We start from the raw sequence: 24,557 nt of genomic DNA, 5'->3' as shown, positions 1-24,557 counted from the left end.
GGGATCTTTTTACTTCCAACATTTTTAGGAGTACAAGTTTGGAAAATTTATAAGCAATAAAAATTTCCCAAGAGAAGGAAAAAAAAAAAAAAAAAAAAAAAATTGGGGCTGTACTTCCCCATAGAATTATATAACACGTAACATTATAAAGACTTCACTCTAACCCACAGGATTCCACCCTCACGCAAAAACATGTGGTTGGATCCATGGAAATGCACAAATGTGCTGCTTATTTTTTCTTTGATAAATACAAGTGGTAAAAAAAATATAAAAATACAATAACAAAATTTAAAAAGAAAAACAGAAGGAATGAAAGGAAGAAGGAAGAAAAGAAAAACGAACCAAACATTTTGACATGTAATAATCATGGACATATTGTAGCAAGTATATATTTTCTAGACTTTCTAATGGTAAACAAACTACAAAAGGGAGGTTCTGGTAAGACGTTATTTTGCCCTCATGGATCTGTAATACGTATGATTATTTTGATATACGATGTACCCATTTGTACTTTTTTTTTTTTTTTTTTTTTTTTTTTCTCTAAAAGGGATCAAGTAGAAGTATATATAAATAAGACACAACAAATGGCAGTTGTCATTTTATACATTCCGGGGTAATTGTAACACATGTTCATTCTTTTATTTATCCTTCTTTTCAAACTAGTGAGCGATAATTGAGACTCAAATGCATCCTTTTTTTTAACTCAACTTTTATAATGAACTTTTTTTTTTTTTTTTTTTTGAAGAAGAAACTTCTAGGGGAAATCTTATTCGAGTGGTGCATTTGTACACGTGCAAATGCGCAGACGTGTAGACAACCTCCTCCATTCCGTTTCGTGACCTCAAAATAAGAGTAAGTTTCATATTGCGAAAGTTCAGCGAGGGTGGGGGATTCCCCTTCACTTTTTCATTTTAATTTTTTCTTAGGAAAATAAGTGTTTATACTGTTAAAATGTACGCAGCAGCTATGCAGGTATATATTTGTGATGGCGAAAAAAAAAAAAAAACATATTTAAATATGTACACACGCCCGAGGGGAAGGCCCAGTGGAGAAGGGCCCCCGCAATGTAGACTTGTTCTAAAGGTTTATTTTCATTTTCTTCTTTTCCATTCTTTTTTTCTCCCTCCTTTTTAACTTATTTAGGGTAAACAACTTGGGATTTTTCAAGGCTAACAAATTCTTCTTTTTTCTTTTGATAAACCTAATTCGGTTGATCCTCTGCAGGGGGGGGTGGGGTAAAAAAAAAAAAAAAAAAAAAAAAAAAGGGCACACATATGTAATGCATGTACTGTGCGCGCATGCGATAAATTTTGCAAATTTTCACTTTCGGTAAGAATAAAATTGTTATATACATAATGTGTATAGGAGAAAGGAAGAACATTTTTTTTTTCTTTTTAAATGTACCTGTCTCGCTTGAATGAAGGCTTTATTAAAAGTGCCCCTATCGTTTTGCAATTTTTCCTCCAAAAGTGAAATAATGTCCCACGCGTAGCTCGATAGGTAAAGGAGCTTATTGTATGTGTTCACTTCTTCGAAAATCTTTTCATCCTCGACAAAGTACCTGTAAGAAGAAAGAAGGAAAGGGTGTGTGAAAACTATAGAAATGGCACTTTGGAGTATCACTCAAGTGGCCACAATTTATAAGCACGTTCTTCACGCATGAATTCGGGCACACCACGGGTAATGTAACGTGCTCATAATACATACTAGACGTACACGCAGCGTGTGCATGGAGAAACTTACTTCTTTTTAAATATGGAAGCTACTTTGTATAAGGAGGGGAGAACGATGTTAATTATTTCATTCTGGAGGGACCAGAGTTCTGGGGGGAAATCCTGAATTATATTTCTGTAAGTATTTAAAATTGCAAGAATTCTCACAAATGATTTTTTCTTGTTTATCAAATGGATGTTTATGGCACGTGAGAGGGTAATGATGACTAGGAAAAATTTGCTGTATGATAACATTTCCTTGTTTATTTTCAAGTTTGGTATCATTAACGTGCCCACTGAATCGTAAGAAGTATTTTTATCTTGCTCATTCTGCAAAATTATCTTAACTTTTTTGAATTCTTCATCTCCTTCTACATCACTTGCGCCGCTAAAATGGCTGTCCATTTGGCTTTCTTTTGTAGAAATATCCTGGGCGAGGCCATTTAAAGCACCTGTTACATGTGAATGCTCGGTGTTTTTACCAGAAGGCGAATTATGCGTTCCTTTAACTTGGTCGCAATTTTCTACACTGTATCTCTCACACGCTACTTCTTTGCTACCATTTTGGTCATCAAACCCGTTGGTAATCCAGGGGAAGTTAACCAACAGCACGCAAATCTTGGAGAGGAAAATACTAATTTCCCTATGGTATATATAGAAATGTTCCAGGAAGTATGAATTTAAGAGGAGAGACAGAACTTTTTTTAAAACCAGGTTGATAATAAATTTATCAGAAGAATATAACTTCACCAATAGGAGAGGAAAAAACGGGCGTGTCATTTTGTTACTTATATAATTTAGCATCATCTTCAACGATATTATTTGCACATATGGGTTTTTATTGAAGAGTCCATTTTGAATGATCAAATTCCAAAAGTACAGAAAGTACAGAATTAATTTGCCATGGATTGTGTCTTCATGGTGTGTTGCGTTTGGTACTTCTTCTGCTCCGTCTGTTGTACATCCTCCGTTGGCATGTTCTGTTGTGTCTTCCTTTAAGAAGTAGCGCTTGTACATTTTGTGGGCGTGCTTCTCTTGCACCAAATTTTCTATCAAGTCTATATCCATGTGGGTAAAAATCTGCTCCAGTGCCTTGTAAAAGAGGTATACTAAATCCTTGTTCATCTGTGCGTATATCTCATAGTTGCTACTAAAATGGGCAATGCTTTGCACGGAGGTTATTACTTGAAGAGAGAGCTTGTCCTCCTTCATGAACGCCTTCACATCAGGACAAGTCCTATCGATGAGATAAAACATGACCGACAGAAATAAATCTTCCAGTTGGTTTTTCATAAAAAGTATGACATCACTATGGGGAGGAAAAACTACAGAGTTCCTTGCATTGGGGCTATTTTTTGTATTGTATTTTTTTGTGCTTCTTAGTAACTCTTTTATGAAGTAATTTCTAATGGTGTTGTGTTCTTTGTTTGTGGTGTTCTCCTCAAGGGAGTTACCGACGCTAAGTGCATCTTGGCCACATGCACTAGATTCTCCGTTTCTGTCATTTTCCGTGGGAATATCATTGCCCCGAAAGGTTAGATGCAATATTTTATCTCGCCGTCCCTTTTGGTCTTCCTTCGATATTGCACTACGCTCATCCTGCTGTAGCTTATCATCACCCTGAACCATATGTCCATACGAATCAATCCGCTCGGAAAAAATGGAAGAGAAGAGGGGAAGCAAATACAAGTACGTATACGTGAAAGATGCCTTTTCGCAGAAGAATAAGTTGCGCTTTAACATTTTATAGGAATTAAAAACATAGATCAAATCGTTCACTTGTTGGAAGAGTAATGTAGTCAAAAAAATGTACATCTTCTTGCACTTGTAATTTGTTTCATTAGTAAAATGCACTATGATGCTCGCGAAAGTAACGTAATAAAATTCGTCCTTTAATAACTTGGCGTTAGCTCTGTTGAGGAAGACGTAGAGAGCATTCAAAGTGGCAATTCTCGAGTCGTCATTTTGATCATTTAAATTATTTAAAATTTGGAAAACCTTTTTTTTCTTTTCCTTTTTCGATATAGGAAAGCGCATTAAAAAATCTACATAAATCTGTCCACACAAAAATGACAATTTCATATTATGGGACTCTTCTATCATAATGGTGAAAATTTGATCAATACAGCTGTTCATTTTTAGAATAATAGATCCCTTCTTGATAATATTATTTATATCTTCCCTTAACATGCAGTTTTTAAATAATATTAGTAACTCCCACACGTGATTTTTACTTTCTAGTAGCATCGAAATTTGGTTAATTAGGCAGTAGCGTAAAGTGTTCGTCGATTCTTCTCCTTCCTCATCCTCCTGGGAATGTTCTCCTCCTTCCATGGTGGGATAATACATTGATAAAACCTTTTCGTCTAGCAAATAATTGAGCTTTCTATGTTTCTTCAATTTGGCTGTGTTCGCAATTGGGTCATGTGGATTCCTTCTGTTTGTGGCGTTTTCCAATTTTCTCTTTTTCTTCAAAACGGTATCGTCATTTGTGGACTCATCAACGTTATCATTAGGTTTTCCCCGGCTGGATAGATCGGAATTTAACCAAGATATAATATCATTTTTGTTGTTGCCCCGTATGAGATATGTCAATGTGTCAATACATGACAAAATGAGCTTGTCAAATTCTTTGCTGTAATAATTGGGAATATTTTTTAGTATATCTACGGATGAGAGAATAATTAATTTTCCAAACTTTTTAAAATCGCTAAATTTTTTCTTTTTAATAATTTTGATGCACTTGGAGGATAAGACAAATACTTCTTCTTTCCCGTAGCAGAAGAAGTACACCAGGAGCGGCTCAATTACGCCTATAAATTCAAGGAAGCTTGAAAAGGCGCCCCAATTATTATAGTTTATCTCTTTGTTACAAGTTTTGTTCCTCACGGAGGTGACAACTGACTCTGTGGCGTTTCCCTTGCCATTAGCTACAGAAGTGAATTGCCCCTTCTGAGAGTTTTCATTTTCGCCACGAGATTTATCATCCACAGTGGTGGACGCAGAGTAGCAATTTGTCGTTTCTCTGATCGCTCTGTCAGGATACCTGTCCCCGGTTATAACAGTATCAATGTTGTGATTAGCATCTGTTATAAGACCATCTGGATTACTTGTTAACCTTCTCTCCTCCGTAAACAACTCTGACGATCGCTTAACCACGTAAGCTAACAACTTGAGGGCATATCTAGCCAACACCTGTGCAAGAACCTGGAAATCAAATTTCTTCGTCTTTCCAATAGCATCATAAATGCTTTTCTCCTGAAAAGAACCCTGTATTATATGCATATTCTTGTTCCCTTTGGAAGGGTAATGGACACATTTGTTCTGGTAATTAAGACCCAAGTACTTCTCCTCCATTCTCTCATGAGGAACATAAAATTGGATAGCTTTTTTGAAGTTGCCAAAGGTTTGCACTGTTTGGTCAGGGAGATTATATTTAAAAAGTAGAATGGAGGAATTTTGCATAACACTTTGCAAATTTTGATAATCATCACCTCTGAAAAAATACACGGATTTTGTTAACAGTTTGTAAATAATATTTAGGACAAAGTGGGGGGAGAGTCTTTTGTTTTCTTCTATTCCTTTTACAAAATTGTTGAAGTAAGACGATACGATAAAAATATATTTTTTTTTAAAAATGAAATTTTTATCCACTTCGTTATTTTCAAAAGATTCTCCACTAAATAAGCTTTCTAAAAATATGAGGATATTATTTTCGATGCATTTTTCGGGTACTATATTTGTTAACAGCTTAATGATATTCTTTCCATAGGTCTTTTTGCTTTCCTTCGTTTTTCTTTTTATATGCTTCTTGTTAACATCTTCTGTATTTTTGTCAATTTCGTTTATTATTTCTAGCTTTATCATGTTAAATATGTTTGTGCAGAAGGCGTCTTGCGCCGTAGCGGTACTTTCTTTGAATCTCTCAGAGCCCTTCCTCTTTGACCTTTTGATATTCCCATCGTTCAGAACGTTGAGGCCGATGGTTAAATAATTCTTGTCTAAAAATTTTTCCTTCTTCTTTAGCACAGACTCCAGGATGGAGTTAACCGTGCACAAAAATATAGGTACGTGGTACCCCTTGGTTAGGTAATCAGACATTTGCTTTATGATCAAATCGAAGTAGCTCAAACCGAGGTACATGGAAATGAAACACATGGCCTTCTTCGATTCACTTCTTACATTGTTATTTTTTGAAGACAAACAAAAACATAATCTGTATATTATTTTGTGTAACTCTTTCTCAAAATTGTAATTCATTTTGTTTAGAATTACTAAAAATGATATGATGATATCGGCCTTGGCCACTGCCTCCTTGTTTTTGTAGTCAACCACTTGGTCATTTATGTAGCTTTTTTGTTTTTTCTTGTCATTCGTTGCGAATTTGTTGAACATTAGTTGCTTCAGCTGTGGGAGGATGCGCCGGATGAACTTGTAACAGAGCGGGTTGGGACTGCCCTTCCCCGTAGGTTCGGTCTCCACAGGCTGTTCTTCCACTGCAGCTTCTACCTCTTTGACTTCTCCCACTTCGATTCCTTCACTTTGCTTCTCGGTGTGGCTTACTTCGTCCTCCTTTCGAAATTTATTCGAGGCTGCTCTTCCTGGGCGGGCCCAATTTTGCTCAAATTCAATGCCCCCGAATTCTCTAAAATCGTACGTTCTCACGATGTGACTTATTGCTTTTTCAATGTATACTTTATTAAATGAGTTTTTCTTAAGTTCTAAGAGAAGGAGCTCCAAAAGGTTATAAACAACTTTGATACCCACCCTCTCGGTGCAGGTACCAAGAAGCTTGATGCTATTTGTACTGAGAGTTTTGTTGTAGGTTTCTTTTTTTGAACTTCTTTGGAGGATGTAATTCAGTGCAAGTGGAATAACAATTTTAGAAATCGTGTAATAGCACAATAGAGGGGTAATGACGATTAATTTTTCTACACCTTTGGAGTTGTTTTCTGATTTCAGGTCTATTATATTTTGAATTATGGAACTACGTTTATTATTTTCTTCATCTTTCCCCCCCTTCTGATGAGATTTACTCTCATGGAACGTTTCAGCTAGGTTGTGATGTAAGTCGTGAAATAGCAACCTTTCCAACATTTTAAAGTTCGTTGTCTTTTCCTCTTCAAAGGGGTTCTTCTCCTCATTCTTCTTCGCCTTCACGGCTCTAAAACAGAATAAAGAATCTGTGTCTGCATTGAGTACATAATTTTTTACCAGAGAATTTTTAACCTCCCTTAAAAATGATTCAACATTTAATCTTTTCAGTGCATCCATATGGGGGCTAACTAGCTTCACCGTTGTGAAGATAATTTGCAGCGCAATTTTCGTAAAATCGTTAACATTCTTTTTTAGTGCATTGAGCGCTTTGGGTATTATAATGTTAACTAAGAAGTGGACACATATATTGACGTCTCGGGCGATGCTCAGATGATCTACATTTTCATCGCTCCTTTCATATGTTTGAAGTAGCCATTTCAAGAACTGGGGGATGAACAAAACGAACTGCACGGATTTGTCTCTAACCATGTCGTTAGTCCCTTCGTTAAAAATTAAAAAGGAGCTGTGTCTCACGAGGATTTCATGGAACAACTTGTTGCTATTTGAAAACAGTTGATTAAAGTTGAATTTGCCAGGTGTCTTCCTCTTCTCCGTCTTCTTCTTCGATGTTGTTCTCTTCTTTTTCGTCTCGTTTACCTCTCCTCTGTTGAGATTTCCCATTGGATACTCCTCCCCCCTCAGTGCATAACCCCTCATAGCGGTGGACATTTTCACATTACACAAATCGAGAAAAATTAAAAACTGAACATCTGCGTCGTATTCATGTTGGGATATTTTATCATTGCAAATGTTAAGACCACAAAATATCTGGGCAATCTGAAGGAAGGTGTAATAATAATTCTGCCTTATGCCTTGATCATTTTTTAAAGGAATTTTCATGATCTGCCTTAGGACCACTTTGGAGTTATAATTAAGCTCGTTTGTTTTTTTTAAAAAGGCATCCATATTTTTTTTAAACTTCTCTAAATATCTGTTTATGTTTCTAATTTTTAGAAAGATGCAACCAATCATGATTAGGAGATCCCCGGCGAGCACTCTACAAGTTACGTCATAGCATCTCTGAACAATTTCGTACACCATGGTTTTCAGTTTATAGCATACATATAATTTGTGAGCATGATGGTAGGAGTGCATACAAGATGCGAATACGCTTCTTTTTCTCGCACTTCTTTTATCTTGTACATTGTTTGTATGTGACAGATTTGGACATTTGTGTGTGGCATTTCTCGTCGCTTCATGGTAGCAAGACAAGTTGTAATTTGTTTTCTTCTTTCCCCTGCACCTTGAGTTCTCACTTTCCCCCCTTGATATATTAATGAGTAACCTCTTCAAAGCTACCAATATAAGTTTGAGCTTCTGCACGTGGTCAGAATTTGTACTATGTAGCGACTTTACATTGATAAGCACGAAAGTGATAATTATATTAATGACATGCAAATTGTATGTCTGATTTTTGTTTACAGCAGACAATTCAATTAGAATGTATAATTCTTTATTGCTAATAATTTTTAACTCATCCATTTTTCTTTTCTTGCGGAGTGCCATGCCCCTTTCCTTTTCTTCAAGGAACTGTTTGTATCTTCTTAAAATGGTTTTTCTAATACATACGATAATGTCTGATATAAGCGGCTTTAATATCTTCATGCCTATCGAAGGAGACACGTCAGAGCCTTCTCTCTTTTCCACTATGGTGAATATTCCCCTATTCTTCCATCTCCCTCGAATAAGCTCCTTCTCTTTTACGGGGGCTTCCCCTTTACGCCAATTCATCTCCTTCTCATTCAAATGGTCATAACCACATAGGCGCAAAACGACATCGAACACTTTCTCCGTGAGTCCATTCCATTCACTGTAACTTAGCCGGCTGACAATAATTGGGTTGTTTACAGCATTTATTAAAACGGATAAAGAGTTAGGTATAATGTTGTCGTAGAACCCGTGATACAATTCGTTCTTGCTCCAAACGTCAAATAGAATTTTCAGGAACAAATTTGGTTTTCCTATGTTCTTCAAATTTCTTCGGAACAGGAAGGCGAAGAAATCTTTGGCCTTCTCCAAATGGGCACTTGTTATTTCGTAGTTTAGCATGATGAACTGGATGTTCTCGATGCACTTCTTGTTGGCGTTCTTCAGATAGGAATTCTTCGCGCTAAGCTCAAGACTGTGTTCACGGTGAGGCGCACGATCACACTCGTTATTAAACATGTGATCAATCGTGTGATCCAACATATGGTGGTGATCTTTCGCATGAAACTTGTACTCACTTTCATCAGGACTACTAATCATGTTGGTCGCTTCCGCCTCTTCGTTGCTTTTACATTTCCCTCTACTTTCCATCTTCTTAACCACGAGGAAAATCCTCCTCCCCTTTGCCTTCCTTTTCATCAGGTGGTACACATTGATGTAGTGCGCTATGGTGATAAAGACATGGAGAAAAAACTCCATGTATGTGTCCACCTTGTACTTCATAATATTTAGTATCTCGATAAAAAGACTAATGCTCTTGTTGAAGTGGAAGTTTTTAAACAGAGCGTCTTTCTTTATTTCAATTATATGGTTGCCAAAGTGCCAACTGGCGTGATTAAAGGTGTCGTCATAGCAAAGGGAAATTCCTTCCTCATTTTTTGCACTTGCCTTTGCAATCGCTTCCCCAATGGTTGAAATTACTGATCGCGTGTCACATTGGTATTTCCAGTGCGCTGCAAAGTTTCCACGACAATTGGTGAAGAAGCTGACCAAGGCTTTCTCCTTGTCTCCGTACCTGAGCAAGTTCCTATAGTCAATTGAACGCTCGTATACATTGAGCAAGGGATACAGTACAGATATAAGGATGTGGCAATAATTGTCGCAAGAAATATTGGACAGATAAAAAATCATATTTCTCTTTAATTTTTTATTTCCTTTTTTCATTTTATTTTTTAAAATGCAGAAAATAATTTTTATCAAAATGGGGATAATCCCGCTGCTATCTTCCTCTTTTATGTTCAGTAGTAACTTGGTGATATTGACATTCTTCTCCTGTAGCACTTCCTCAATGTCGTTTTTGTAATTGTTTAGTTTCTCGTTATACGAGCAGAGTATATGCAGAAATTTGATAGTGTTTGGGATACTCAAAACGTGCATGCTGTGCGCAAATTTGTTAACGAAGATTTTTACAGCGCTCGTGATTTTATCAAATTGTGCCTGCGTAGACGTTACAGACTGGGATGTGCCGCCATGTCCATGACACAATTCATTCAAACTCCCAACAATGTCAAACACCACATTTAAGAGTGAGTAATATTTTAGCTCCTGCACGAATAATCTGAAATTGTTATTAATATAGTTCATTATCCAAACGTACATATCCAACACTTTCGCTCTATAAGTTTTGTTAAGGCTGTTTACTTGAGACAAGATCACCATATTGATGGTGGCGAATGCAATTTTGAAGGCATTTTCAGCATTCACATATTTTCTTCCTGGTAATGTTGGCGATACATTGTTCCTCTGGGTGCGCACATACTGTTGCATATTAATTTGGCACTCTTCTATATTCCGCCAAATGAGGTCCCTCAGAGGGTTGGCGCAATGGTAACGGTTGTCACTCCCACTGTGATCTCCTCCTCCGTCTACCTCCTCCAAAGAACTATTCGCATTTTCATCCCCATTATTCTCTTCCTCACAGTTGTCACTGGCTGAATCTCCATCCAGAGCATTTTTTGTGTCTATATCTGCCTCCACAGAAAGCAGCTCATTCTTACCCATTTTGAATATCCTGTTCAGTACAAAAAAATAATATTCCAGCTGGTGCTGATAACCCCCTTCGTCGTCTACTTGTTTGTCTATGCTGTACGAGCGCAGGAAGTTTCTGACGTGAAGAGTGATTGCCTTTGGGATACTCACCAAGCTAGCACTCAACAGATAAACCAATTCTACAATACAAATTTTTGTGGCCACCTTGAGCAAATAATCGCTAGAAATGTTGGAGCTTTTAAAAAAGATCAAATAATTTACTACGTCAATAATTTTAGACTCATAAATCTTTTCGTACGTAGCTAAGTATTCTTCATTTTCTAAATAAATGAGACAATCAAAAAGGGGTAATAATTTGGCATAGTAGGTATGCTTACTATTTCCCCCTGATGTAATGTTATCCTCATTTGTAGTATAATAACTTTCTTTCTCCCTCTTCAGTTCTATACATATGCCTACTAAGAATTTGATAATTTCCAGGAACTCTTTCCTATTCCCTTTATCGTACCATAGAAACAGCTTTTTAAGAATCTTTAAATATGCATATAAGTCATCCGTTTTGCGTGCAAAAAAGTTCATTTCGTTCATGTTGGTAAGTATGATTTTTATTTTTTTCAAATATTCTACACCATACACATCATCCCTATCCCACTTTCTTAAACAGTCGAATAAGAATTTGTTGTTACTTGGAAGGATATTTTGGATAACTTCTTTTTGTTCATTCATTTCCTTTGCCAACCTTGTCATCATAACATTTGCATTGAGTATGATACTGTTTAGGTAGAAATTTATATCTGGAGAGGAGTTCTCCTTGTGAAGTGTTTTTCCTAGGAAATGTCTACTTTTTAGTTTTTCTACTCTATTGCATAGTTCTCTAAATATAGTAAAAAAATTGTCCTCCTCCTTTTTGTTACTACTGCACTTTTCCCATAGAAGTAGAATGGCCCCATCCGTTCTGCATATCTCTGTCAATAGGCTGACGTATGCAAATAAGAACTGTACTACTTTTTGGACATTACCTTCTGGTTCATTTAGAACCTCTTCCTCGTTTTTCATGTCTGTTGAATTGTTCACATTGGAACACTCATTAATGCGCTTCAAAATTACAAGTATATTTGTTACCCTTTCAAAGATGATGGAAAATAAATTATGCAGCTCCGTTTGCATTTGTGTTGTGGAATCCTCCTGGTTCACGCTGTTCCTACACATGTTGTCAGTCCCATGTTGAAAGATACCCCTCTCGCTCGTGGGTCTGCAGTAGTCCGTCTGCTCATCTGTGCACAAGTCTCCATTTTTTCGTTTCTTCTTGTGCATCTTTTTACACTCCTCCAGGGCGCTATTCTCAATTCCTGTTGTGTATTTCAAAATGTCAAACAGAAGGAATATTTTTCCCAAAGTTAGATTAGCCCCCTCGTCAGAGACATTGTAAGGGCCCTTTTTTTTAGACATGTTTTTCTCTTCGGATAAATGCTTTGGGTCAGTTCCCGCCTTCAGTCCGTCCACCATATGGCACTCTTCTACACACATAAATATGTCAATCTTTTGCACATCTCTCGATATGTTGATAAATATGTACTTCAAAATATCGTTCAGGTATGAATCTTCCATGCTTCTATTTTTTCTTCTTAACACTTCGTCCACGTTGAGAATAAAATAGCGAAAAAGGGAGTCTCGAAGGGGGTCGTATTCATGGAAGGTATTCCAGTGTTCTGCAGTCACCATACTCATAAACACATTGATTAGTGAGGTGAATATATTTTTTATGCTTTCATTAGAAATAACATCCCTATTTAGTAAGAAGAACATGTGGTCGTAGATATTCCATATATAAAAGAAGGAGACACAATTTAACTTGTGAGTATGCACATCATGTGCGTATTTACTCAGTTCGCGAAGAGCGGTTTGGACAATTATACTTTTCTGTTCGCTATTTTTTTCTATCCATATGTTTAATATTTTTTTCAGGAAAAAATTCGTACAACTGTGGAAAATTTCTTTCGCAAAGAAGGCCTTCCTTTGCGTTTCAGATGGTTGTGCTTGGTTGTTGTGTAAGTGTGGGTGATTATCACTAAATTGATCATTCTTGTTCTTGCTGATTGTGTTGCCAAGTTCCAAGCTTTTCTTCGGTGCTCCATCTGGAGTGAGCCTGGGTAGAGAAACCTCTACTCCGCCGTCATCCTCATCTTGCAAGTCACACCCAGTAGCTATTACCTCGCTACTGTTCCCCTCCGCATTGCCTAATGAAGGGAAAATTGAAGAGACCCCTCCGTTTGGTCTCCCTTGACTGATCACCAAATGCAAAGCATCTGTACTTTTCTCCGACTGAACTAACAAATCCGTGTAATATCTTCTAAACAGGATGGAGTAGTTTCTCAAAATGAAGGTTAGAAATATTTCCACAAATTCAAATTTCCCATTTTTCGTAAAATTATAAATATCAATGAGAAATGTTGCTACTGCATTTTTTAGGAAGTGCATAAGATGTGTGTCCTCAATTGGCTCATAATGACTCTCCGTGTCCTCACAATAATATGACTCCTTCAGGAATAGTGAATAAATTATAAACTTGAGAAAGGGTAAAGTTTTCTTGGACAGTTTGTTTTTATCAACCTTTAGAGCTTCTAACATGAGGAGGCTGAGCGTGTCACAATAATCTCTCACTTTGTTCCTTTTCACACAATTGCAAAAAGAAAATAACTTCTGAAAGCACTCGATTAAATCATGTAGAGATAATTTCCTCAGCAGATAGGAAAAGCTATCCGCAATAAATATTTTGATAATACTATTTCGGTGCTGTAACAATGGTAGCGATATTTTTATATATTTATCCACATTACTTATAATTTTTTTATTCATTATTCGAAAAATATTTGTATAGGTATTAAATATTTCCTCCAACAAGTCCAAATTATTGAAATTAATTTTGTCGTACAATATTTTTAAAATATGATCTATGTATTTTTTGCTTTCTTCTTTTAAATCCTTTATGAGGATCACCAACAATTTGTAGAAGTAATTTTCGTCATTTTGAATTTTGCTATTCTCTATGTACTTGAAAATGGTGCCAAAAATTTTGTCTTTGTTTAGCAAAATGAGCATTAGATTTTTTGCATACGGTTGTAGTTCTCTGCAGCATTTTTTGAAGTCACTGTTGAAGCAGTTCTGGGGGTACACCTGCAGCGCTGCGTAAAAGTTCGTTCTTCTGAGGTCTATCCAAAGGGGGTGTAAGAGGAAAAAAAAAAAAAAAAAAAAAAAAAAAAGAAATATGATGACATGGATAAGAAAAATCTATCAAACCGCAATTGCGGTTTGGTAAAGAAGATGTGCGCGTGTTGTTCACCCCTGTGGTGCGTTGGAAACGAAGGAACACATTTCACGGTTTACGGGTAAAGCGCATACGGTGTAGATGTTGGTGTATGCATGATCGATCATACAACCGCACACGCATGCATGCGTGGGGTGAATTCGCGTTGCATCCCCACCTTCGGCATCCTTAGATTCGTTACTTATCCATTGTGAAGTGAGACCGGCATCGTACTTTGCGTCTCCGAGGACGCCACATGCCTGCAGCTTCTCCTTCTCATTAATTTCTTTTATTCTGTCGTAGAAGGAGACGAAGTTTCCCTTCCTCTTTTTGTTCCTTAATTTCAGTTTAATATTCTTCAACGATTTTTTCATTTTTTACAATTTGGAAAATGATTCAAATGGGGGTAAATTCAAAAGAAGGGACGGGGGACCTTTTTACAGGTCATACGTCCAACGCAAGGAAAGTTCCAAAGGATTATTCTGTACAACGAGCAGATTATTATATGTAGATGCCCGCGTTATGCAGCCATGCCGCTTCTTTCTTTTAACTATTTATTCGAATAAATTAGGAACACGTAAAGAAGCGTGGGCTAAGAAATGTTCTGCCATGAATTGGCAAATTGTTTCAAAGATTAAAGCAATTTCTTCGCAGCCGCATGGATGTAACAGCTATTGCGTTGAGAAAAAAAAAAAAAAAAAAAAATTACATAGTTGCCTCTACAAAAATGGTTAAAACACTTTGTAGATGAAATGCTTCACAAGTATATATAACATGTTTTTTGCCTTTAGGGAGAAATTATTCAGTTTGGCAAAATGTATGGAAGGAAGAAGAAAATTAATTACATTCTCCCGTGCGAGGTAAAAAAAAAAAAAAAAAAAAAAAAAAAAAAAAAAAATACATATATGGCTATGCGCGGGAATACGGGCCTCTACCAATGCACAAAAAAGGATACGTTATTACGAATTATCGTAATGCATTTAATCTGTTTCGATCAAATTGACAAAAAAAGGTAAGGCAAATAAAAACCGAAGCCAAATTTTTTTTCACGTCGAACGAGTGCTTGAAAATAGGGAAAAATAGGGTATATGTATTATATTTATTATATGCCCGCATTATACAGGTCACATCCCCATATTAGGCGTAGCCTCATACTCATCTAAGCCTGAAAAAACAGGGGCTGCTAGAATGTTTTGTCAAATGGAACCTCTTCCCATAAGGAGCGAACGGTCGACATGGGGTTATTTACACGTAAGTGGATATAAAACAAACGTATTAAGAAAATAAAAGGGGGGTTATATTCCCCTTGGTTCATTTCCCCAGGGAGTTCATGTTTTCGTTTCACTACTGCTGTTGGCGCTTGACTGTTCACGGCTACTTGGCTCCTTTACTTCTTCATCCCCCCGTGGGGGTGGTATCGAATTGAAGTCTGCCCCTTCAGAAGAACTACTTTTTATCCGCACGTTCTTATCAAGGTACCTCTCATAATATATTGTCAGCAGCTGTGCTAATTTCCTTCGGGCGTTTTTCTCGTAATAGATGTTATAGTTATGTATATCGTGAAAACCCTGGTGTTGGAACTTTTGTATGTCCAGTCTGCACTTGATGATTTCCTGCCGAGGCGTAATAAAAATGGTACTGCGGTGTTGATGGTGAAGCGCTAAAGGCACATTGGGACGGAATATATATCCTGAATGCAAAGGCGCCCCACGTAGGAATGTTATCCATATGTGCTAACATAGGAAAGGTGAAGAGGGACCACCTTGCCCTGTAGCACTTGTCAGATTAGATGAGACGTGCAAGTGTGTACCTTCTCAAGTTCCTCAGTTGACAACTTCCTAAGTTCTTTCGCTTTTATTCTTTTTTTGTAACAGAAGAGTGGACTCTGGTGATTGCTCTTATGTGCACTATTGAAATTACAATTTAAGAATAAGGAGACGCATTTTCTTTTTAAACTTACCCCTATAATTATGTATGCGTTACAAAGGAGGAGAAACAGGAGGGGCGTAAAATAAAGGTTCATTGTTTTTCTCCATGTAAAGGTAAGAAGCATGAGGGGTTCAAACGTGTAACGTAATCATTTGTGTGCTGATGTATATGTTTGTTTGGTCTGCTATGTTCTGTGTGTTCGCGCACAGGTTGCCTTCATCTCGTGCGTGGTTCCTTCATAAAAAAAAGTGGGAAGTAACAAAAGCGCCCCTCTGCCATGTATTTTTATAATAAGCCCCTCTCGCATAAACGGAAAAGAAAGGGCATCACGGAAAAAAAATAAAATTCATTAAAATGAAGTAAAATTAAATGGAATGAAGCAAAACGAAGGGAGACCTTACAAAGCTGCGGCCATTTAATAGTAACTCCACCCTCAATGTATGCACAAACGGAGACGGAGATCAAACCATATTTTTGCCTACCCGCTGTTTAAAACGTTTCGAAAAAGGGAGCTTTTAAAATTTCTATAAAAAATGTAAAAATAGCCAAAAAGTTGAAAAAAAAAAAAAAAAAAAAAAAGTAAAAAAAAAAGAGGAAAATGCACGTATATAACTTCACAGACTCTGCTGATGTGTCAGAAAATGTATACCATACTTGTACTATATAAGCTTGAAGGGCATAAGGGCAGATGAACAGTTGTGGTTCATCAACTGAGGATTTTTTTTTTTTTTCTTCTTTTTCCCAAAGGAATGTCCCAAAAATTGATTAGATGAATATGGCTTGTAAAAACCTACTTCCGCAGAGTAAATTCTTACCCTTGCGCATGGTGGTAATTTTTTTTTTTTTTTTAAAAACACGAAATGGTGCAGACGTATACATTAACAAATGGACGCAGCCACTTGAATAATGCGACTCTCCATTTGATCTTACCGCGTGTGTAGATTGCGTAGTCCCACTGCACATTTGCTTATAGTTTCACGTTACGCATTATTTTCCTTTTTTAACTTGTTTTTTTCCTCCGAAGGTACGCAGGCGCGTTGGGGATATCAGCAGGAATGGATTTGTCCAATCAACCAGTGGCGCAACGACATACGACCCATTAGAGAGCAAAAGAGGAAATACATTTTTCTGCCAGGAAAAAAGAAGCTACTCCATCTACACACAAAACGAATTAATCAGACGCTCGGATGGAAGATCGACTAAAAACGAGAGTAGTTACGAAAGGGAGCATAAATGTGATGAACTTACGATCCATAATGATACCTACTCGGAGACACACAAAGTCGAACTTCATGGAAAAATACTTAGCGACCTTATTTCGTTAAGGAGGATGCAAAATAGGGATTGTGAAAAATTAAAGCTAATAAGTCAATATATTTTCAGAAACATTAATTTATACAGTTTATACGAAATAGCGGATATTTTAAAATGCACAAATTATTTTAGTATAATTTTAAAAAAGGAAGACCTTCACAAATTGGTGAAAAGACTAAAAATATTAACATTTAATAAGAAGGAGGAGGAAAAGGTGATGTACGAAATTATCCCTAATCTGTTAAGGATAAAAGTCGCAAGGGAGTACCAAGATAAAGCATTAATTTGTACCTTAACAACTTTTATAAATGACTTGCTGCGTTTTTGGTTGATATTGCCTCGTTCGGATATGTCTATTCCTACCCCCAGTTACATAAGCTATGTGTACTTTGTAAAGGAGGTACAGCTAATTATTCTTAATCAGTTTTGCTCGTGGTTGGATAAAAAATATGTCGATAATTCTGTATTCACTTTTCTACAATCATTTCAAAGCTCAGTCGGAAGAAAAAATAGACACCTAGATTACCTCTTCGTGAAGGAAGTGAGTGAAATATTATTAAAATTAAATTGTAAAATAAGAGCCCTAAATACGTATAACTATAGTGTGCCCATTTTTGTGAAAGATTTTTATTTAATTGTAGAATGTATAGGCAATAATGACACTTTTCAGGGTACTCTTACTCTTACTCCCTATTTTTCAGAACGTTATGAATTATTTAAAAAGCTCGGTTTCAAGGTTTTGCATCTCTATAAGCAGCTCCTGCCGAGCGATGCGGAGGATAAGTTAAATTATGTGAAACAGTCATTATATTCCATCATCAAGTAGTTTTCTCGAAACTTGGTTTGGAGGTTCTAACCCCTTCTATGCACACGCGAGCATACCTTTGTCTATGTCGCACCAGTGTAACGCGATTCCCCTTCGTGTGTGTTATTTGTCTCTCTTTTTTTTTTCTTTTTTTTTTCTTTTTTTTTTCTTTTTTTTTTTTTTTTTTTTTTAACGATACATGTGTTTTCCCTTATAAGTGCATTACCAATTCGCATATGTCCATGCATGCACTGAACATTGGGGGCCCATGACATATCTGGGCTTATGCTTATGCCACAGTTGCGAATGACGGACACTCCATGTTGCGATTTTTCTCGGATTCTCCTTACTTTAATTCAATTCCCCAAGTTTTTCTATGTGTTAATATTCTCTTTTTTTTTTTTTTTTTTTTATCAAAACGCGATTCTGAGTTGTTACGTGCGAATTTTGTTTCAATCAAACGAGCTGCTAATGTGTGTACTCTCATGTGAGCACCTGTTTGGATCCCGTGCAGTCATTTAATTTATCTTTTTTCAGTGTACTGCTAGTACACGTTTAGTAGTTTCCCTCTCCATGAGTGCATCTGCGTTTAGTGTCTTTCCTCCTCTGCGATGACCTGGCTCCCCACAGACACGCAACACGGAACACCAAACACCCTGAAGAATGAATAAGTTTGAAAAAAAAAAAAAAGATGAGGAGAAAAACGTAAGCAGCCACATAAAAAAATTCATATTCAAAAATGAATACAAGTACGTAGACGCAACCAACGTTTTGAAGAATATTTTTTTAAAAGACAAGAAAAAAGAACAATCCTGCAAAAAAGCCATTCCTGTAAAAAAATATATCGTGAGTAAGAATTTACATGAACTGATTTCTAGTAGGAAAGGTGGCAAAGGGGATGGGCATCAAAAGGGAGAGAAGAAAATTAATTACCTGAGAAAAGATGGCAAGGAGTTGTTAAAGAGGGAGAAGTCTGTAAGGTTTGGGCCTTTGCAGAATTATGAGGTGGAGAAAACGCCTTCCTATCGTAATGACAGGAATGACAGTATCAGCCCTTTGAGTTCCATTCGAAATGCCCCCGCAAAGGGTTGCGTGAAAGTACCAGTGCCTAGGGCACGCAGGCGCAAAATATATTCGTCCTCTGAGGGGGAGGAGGAAGAAGAAGAAGCTGTTGAAGAGGAAGAAATAGAAGTAGAGGAAGAGGAAGAAATAGAAGTGGAGGAAGAGGAAGAAATAGAAGTGGAGGAAGAGGAAGAAATAGAAGTGGAGGAAGAGGAAGAAATAGAAGTGGAGGAAGAGGAAGAAATAGAAGTGGAGGAAGAGGAAAAAGAAATGGAAGTGGAGGAAGAGGAAGAAATAGAAGTGGAGGAAGAGGAAGAAATAGAAGTAGAGGAAGAGGAAGAAATAGAAGTGGAGGAAGAGGAAGAAATGGAAGTGGAGGAAGAGGAAAAAGAAATAGAAATGAAGGAAGAAGAAGAGGAAGGAATTGAGGAGGAGGAGGTCGAAGAGGAAGAAGAAATAGGCGAGGATGACGTGGAAGTGGTCGAGGAACAGGAGGAGGAAGTGGAACATTTAAAAGAAATAAACCAGGACACCGAGGAACAATGCTCTCTGAACGCGTACAGTGAAAAGGAACGAAGCTGTCGAGATGAAATGGAAGAAGAGAAAGAGGAGCACGTGGAAGAGATGGTGAGTGAAGTGGTGGACGACGAAGTAGATGATGAAAAAGACAACATCGCAGGGGAAGACCAAGTGGACCAATTACCAACGGGGGAATTATCAACTGACAAACTGCTAATGGGCGACGAGGCCGCCGGTGAGGAGGAAGACAATTCGGTGGCAAAAAATTTTCACCTTTTGAGCGGTGAAATAAAAAAGAAGAATTCGCAAACCTTACTGCTTGTAAATAAATTCATGGAAAGCTTGCTAAAATATGGTGACTTTTACACTTATGCTTGTAATAGCTTAAAGAAGTATTATCTCGACAAAAGTGTCGACAAAAATTGCAGTTTTTTAAATGAAGTGAAAAGTGGAGATGAGGATCCTTTGAACTTATCCACAAGGGAAGAGCGGATAAGGAATTTGGTAATTCCATATGATGCACATGATGAGGGGGAGAATTCCAATAGAGCGACTTGCGAAGCGGAGAAATCGGAAGAAATCTCGGAGCAGAATGAGGTGGTGGGTGGCCTAAATAAAAGTGACGAGCGAGGCTCTTTGGATAACGAAGGTGGGAAAGACGTTGCAGGTGTTGATGAGGTTGCAGGTGTTGAGGAGGTTGTAGTTGTTGAGGAGGTTGTAGTTGTTGAGGAGGTTGTAGTTGTTGAGGAGGTGGACGCAACGGAAGATGCCCATGTGGCCAAAGCTGACGTACCCGAAGAAATCCAAGTGGCCGAAGTGGCACAAGGGGTGCAAGATAACGAACATAATGCAGAGCTGCAAAGGGAGAGTTCATCCGACATGAAAGAAAAAGAAAAAGCTCCAAATAATTTCGATGAGGAAGAACACAACAAAATTGTTGTAAATACCTTGGAGGGAAAAGAACAAATTGAGGATGGAAGTGAGAAGGAAAAAGGAGGTTTATATAGAGTAGACAAGGAGAATGAGGAAGAGGGGGACAGAAGTAACGAAGAAGAAAGTGAAGATAGTGAAAGTGCAGATGGCGAAAGTGCAGATGGCGAAAGTGCAGAAAGCGAAAGTGGAGAAAGCGAAAGTGGAGAAAGCGAAAGTGAAGATAGTGAAAGTGAAGATAGTGAAAGTGCAGATGGCGAAAGTGCAGAAAGCGAAAGTACAGAGGGAAAAGGTGAAGATAATGAGGGAGGAGAATGTGATGGCCCAGATGGTAAGGAAAATGGGAAAGATGAAACGTTGGAAGGGGAGAGTAAAGTTAAAAATGATGAACAAAGTGATGAAGAAAGCCGCGAAGACATTCACGAAGGAGAAAGTAACATGGACAAAGAAGAAGCGAATCTGATAGGTAACCCAGGAGGGGGTGACAAAATTGAAGATGCACATAGCAAGAGTGAGGAGGAAGGGAAAGTAGACACGCGTGGAAGTGAAACAACGGAAAGTGAAAGTGACACGGAGGGAAGTGACAGCACAAGTAATGAGGACTCTGAAGAGGATAGCAAAGGTGAAGATGATGACGCTAAGGATGAAGATAAACCAAAAGGCCAAAACAAAATGGATGGTACCACAATGGAAGAGAAAAGGGAATGTAAAGCGGAAAACAAATCTAAAATTAGAAGCGGAAGTGAAGGCGAATGTGAGAATGAAAGTGATAGTGAAAGTGAGAGTGAAAGCGGGAGTGAAAGCGGGAGTGAAAGCGGGAGTGAAAGCGGAAGTGAAGATGGAAGTGGATCCGAAAGCGAAAGTCGAAGCGAATCCCAAAGCGGCAGCGATGAATCCAGCTGAATCTTCACGAAAAGGCACCGTAAAAAAAAAAAAAAAAAAAAAAAAAGGCGCCACTTGGATTTAGCGCTGTTAAAATGTCAACAAAAATATGTACGCTTTATCTCGTGGGAATTACATGGGGCAGAAAAGAAGGTACAGAAAATCGATCTGCATAGTGAGTAATGTGACAAAGGGGTCTTTTGAACAAATCAATTTTTTCAAGGTTATGTTTGTTATATATGTCTAATCGGAGGAAAAAAGAAAGAGGCCATTGACTTGGCTCTTTTTATATTTTTAGTAGTAGTGCAGAAAAAGGCAGATAATGGACCTTTGCAAAATAGTTTTTAAAAAAAGACAGAAAAATGCTTTTTCTTTTCTTTTTTTTTTTTTTTCTTAAATCTCCTTCTCACATGAACAACTTTTTAAGTGTACGTACATTTAAGTTTTTTTTTATCCACATATTTATGTATATTTCTTCTTCCCCTCATTCAATGACTTGTTATTTTGACGTGAACATTTTTTTTTTTTCCTTTTTCCCGCCAACTGCTCTTATATATGTGCATTTGCTGATAAAAATGAATTTATTATGACGCAGACATGTATGTATGCGTTAGTCTCTACACACATTTGCATGAATCGTGCATAGACAGAAGTGAAAGAGATTCGTTCCTTCTAACTTACGATTGACACACAATACTGTAATAAACAAAATGTTGTTCAGATTAAAATTTCTTGTTCCTTGTGCCGTTCTGGCTTCCTCCATTTTGCAGATAATTCTGTGTGAAGATGTACGGTTGAAATGGGAAAACAAACAAAAAAAAGAAGTCGACATTACCACTTGAAATTAGTTGTCTCCTCTGAGTACTTCACATTTACGACCCTTTCACTATTCCGCTTGTCAGGAAAATATGGGGTGGCCTATTGACTACGAGTTTAACTCCAAGACGCTGCCATCTATTGAAGTCAAGTTGAGTCCACCAGAAAATGTAGGGAAAAATAGAAATAAATAAAAAAAGCAAAAAAAAAAAAAAAAAAAAAAGGATAGCATCTAACATAGGGGAGTTCCGCGCATAGGCAATTGACTATCCATACACATGTGGGAACGTACATAGGGTGATCCCCCCCAAATAGATGCGTATGGTGCACAGGTTACGCCTAAAGGTGGTTAAGAACAGCTCTGTCTTTGCTAAACTCATGCAGCTTATGTTCCCATTGATCATTGCTTTATTATACCTACATACCCATTTTTGTTTTTCCTATAATAGCCTTTACCGCAAGTGGCGGCAGAAATTAAGATGTTGGAATCTGCGAGACTTAAACTGGAGGAGGTAGGATATATTAAGGGATACATGCGCGGCCAAATATTTGTCAAAACGTTTGCCAAGCGCGCACATAAAACTGGTGCTAAAGTGCGTAGCTAAGGAATAAACAAAAAGGTATGCGTCATGAACGAACGGAAACTCGTGATAAATTCACAGGGGATGATGCAGAAGCTGGAAGATGAATACAACAAATCCTTGTCGAGCTCAAAGATAAAAATACAAGACACAGTAGAGAAATCGCTAAGCATTTTCAACGACCCGAATATGCTTGGCTCGGTCATTTCTAATTCTGTCAAAACGTTAAGACGTGAAAATTTAAGGAAGATTCCAGAAAATATTCCAGCAAAAAATAACTTGAAGAAACTTCAAAAGGTTAATCAGGCAACAAGTGGGCCACTGCCACCACCAGAACTGAGAAAACATACATCCTTTCTGGAACAAAATTATGTTAATAGAACTTTACCTTCTGTGAAGATATCGGTACGTACATAGATGGTGCCAAGTATTATGTTAAAATAGAGAACTACATAATGGAAGACAAGATCGTTTTGTCGTAATTTTTTTATTTTTTTATCTTTCCTCATCCGCAGCTCTCAGAGTTAACTGAACCCAGCGTAGAGATAAAGGAAAAAATGGAAGAAATGGAGCAGTACAGAACCGATGAGGAAGTTGCGGTACTGTTTTACTTTCCCTTCTACAGAAGAAGGCACTAAAAATACCAATGTTGCATCTGTGTGTATATGTCTATGCATGTGTATAACACCTACCTGTAAATGTGCGTCGAGAGGAGGGAATTTATAAATGCCCGTCCTCCTTCTTCTCTCTTGACAGATGTTCGAAATGGCCTTATCCGAATTCTCTATTTTGACGGACATAACCATTCTGGAGTTGGAGAAGCAGATCCAGCTGCAGCTGAACCCCTTCTTGGTTGACAAGAAGGTGATTGTGATTTAGCCTTGGCGACAGTTCGATGCGGTTCTTTTTTTGTTATGTTTATTTTCACTCCTTAGTCTGTACCCTAAGGGAAACACAAGCATATGTACCTCCACCCTTGGTTCTAAATTGGTTTCCAAATTGGTTCCACATTTTAACGACATCTTTACTTCCCCCTTTAAAGGTTGTGCACCGTGCCCTGACGAAGGAGCTGAAGGAGCTCGGACAACGAGAGGAAAAGCAGATGATAAAGGTGGTCACTGTGTGTTCAGCTTTCGCACTAGCGATAAGACCCTCATGATTTTGCGATTGTTAGTTTGCCACTCCAATTGGGGGCCTTTCCAATGTATGAACAAACCACTGGCACTTTCTCATTTTCTCAGGAGAATTTCCAAAGGCAAACATCTTTCATAGAAGAGGGGGAAAACGAAGATACCGGAAACATATTGAATGTAAAAATAAGCCAGACGGATTATGGGTAAATATTAGCACACCTCCCTACAAATACCCCTTGTGATGCTGTATTCTATGATCATTTTTAGTGACACGGCATATTCGTGTCTTCATAGAAATGACTGTAAGAGTATACAAAATAAAGGGGATGCAACATGACATGCGTCCTTCCCCTTTTTGGCGAAATGACAGGTACCCCACGATTGACGAACTGGTGATGCACATGCAAAAGAGAAGGGACATTTCAGAAAAATTGGAGCGACAGAAAATTCTAGATTTACAAATGAAGTTATTAAAAGCACAAAGCGAAATGATCAAGGATGCTCTTCATTTTGCCCTTTCCAAAGTTATAGCTCAGTATTCCCCCGTAGTAGAAACTATGAAGCTAGAGTCCTTGAGAATGCTTTAGGATCAGAGATGGGATCCTGCCTTATCCCTTCTTAACCTATTTGTGAATTTTTTTTTTTTTTTTTTCTCTAACTGTTTGAATGTTCCTCCACTTTTTCTCCTAGCCGCTTCTTCCTTCCGCAGCGGTCATTTTGTAGTCCATGTGGTCACCTTTTTGTACAATTGAGTCACTTTTTTTTTTTTTTTTTTTT

General features: G+C 37.6%; 5 protein-coding genes across 5 annotated transcripts; 3 read left to right on the top strand and 2 right to left on the bottom strand.

The window, feature by feature from the left end:
- Positions 1-1,077: 1,077 nt before the first annotated feature.
- On the bottom strand, positions 1,078-14,183 carry PKNH_1308000 (conserved Plasmodium protein, unknown function; the record flags this gene model as incomplete). The annotated part of the gene is made up of 4 exons (XM_039113502.1): positions 1,078-1,218; positions 1,405-1,561; positions 1,744-13,714; positions 13,988-14,183. 4 exons carry the CDS (start codon positions 14,181-14,183, stop codon positions 1,078-1,080), a joined length of 12,465 nt encoding a protein of 4,154 aa, XP_038969883.1.
- Positions 14,184-15,137: 954 nt separating this feature from the next.
- On the bottom strand, positions 15,138-15,862 carry PKNH_1307900 (ribosomal protein L29, apicoplast, putative; the record flags this gene model as incomplete). Its single annotated transcript, XM_002260549.1, has 2 exons — positions 15,138-15,422; positions 15,620-15,862. The coding sequence occupies 2 exons, from the start codon at positions 15,860-15,862 to the stop codon at positions 15,138-15,140; spliced, it is 528 nt and encodes a 175-aa protein (XP_002260585.1).
- Positions 15,863-16,507: 645 nt separating this feature from the next.
- Positions 16,508-17,878, top strand: PKNH_1307800 (conserved Plasmodium protein, unknown function; the record flags this gene model as incomplete). Its single annotated transcript, XM_039113501.1, has 2 exons — positions 16,508-16,567; positions 16,763-17,878. 2 exons carry the CDS (start codon positions 16,508-16,510, stop codon positions 17,876-17,878), a joined length of 1,176 nt encoding a protein of 391 aa, XP_038969882.1.
- A 642-nt stretch (positions 17,879-18,520) lies between these two features.
- Positions 18,521-21,271, top strand: PKNH_1307700 (conserved Plasmodium protein, unknown function; the record flags this gene model as incomplete). Its single annotated transcript, XM_002260547.1, has 1 exon — positions 18,521-21,271. The coding sequence occupies one exon, from the start codon at positions 18,521-18,523 to the stop codon at positions 21,269-21,271; it is 2,751 nt and encodes a 916-aa protein (XP_002260583.1).
- Positions 21,272-21,960: 689 nt separating this feature from the next.
- On the top strand, positions 21,961-24,367 carry PKNH_1307600 (41-3 protein, putative; the record flags this gene model as incomplete). Its single annotated transcript, XM_039113500.1, has 9 exons — positions 21,961-22,038; positions 22,153-22,236; positions 22,516-22,578; positions 22,729-23,052; positions 23,163-23,246; positions 23,404-23,511; positions 23,690-23,758; positions 23,889-23,983; positions 24,151-24,367. The coding sequence occupies 9 exons, from the start codon at positions 21,961-21,963 to the stop codon at positions 24,365-24,367; spliced, it is 1,122 nt and encodes a 373-aa protein (XP_038969881.1).
- Positions 24,368-24,557: the final 190 nt, after the last annotated feature.

This window comes from Plasmodium knowlesi, assembly GCF_000006355.2.
Source record: "Plasmodium knowlesi strain H genome assembly, chromosome: 13".
Classification (NCBI taxonomy): Eukaryota; Apicomplexa; class Aconoidasida; order Haemosporida; family Plasmodiidae; genus Plasmodium; species Plasmodium knowlesi.
This window is presented reverse-complemented; position numbering and strand designations above follow the sequence as displayed.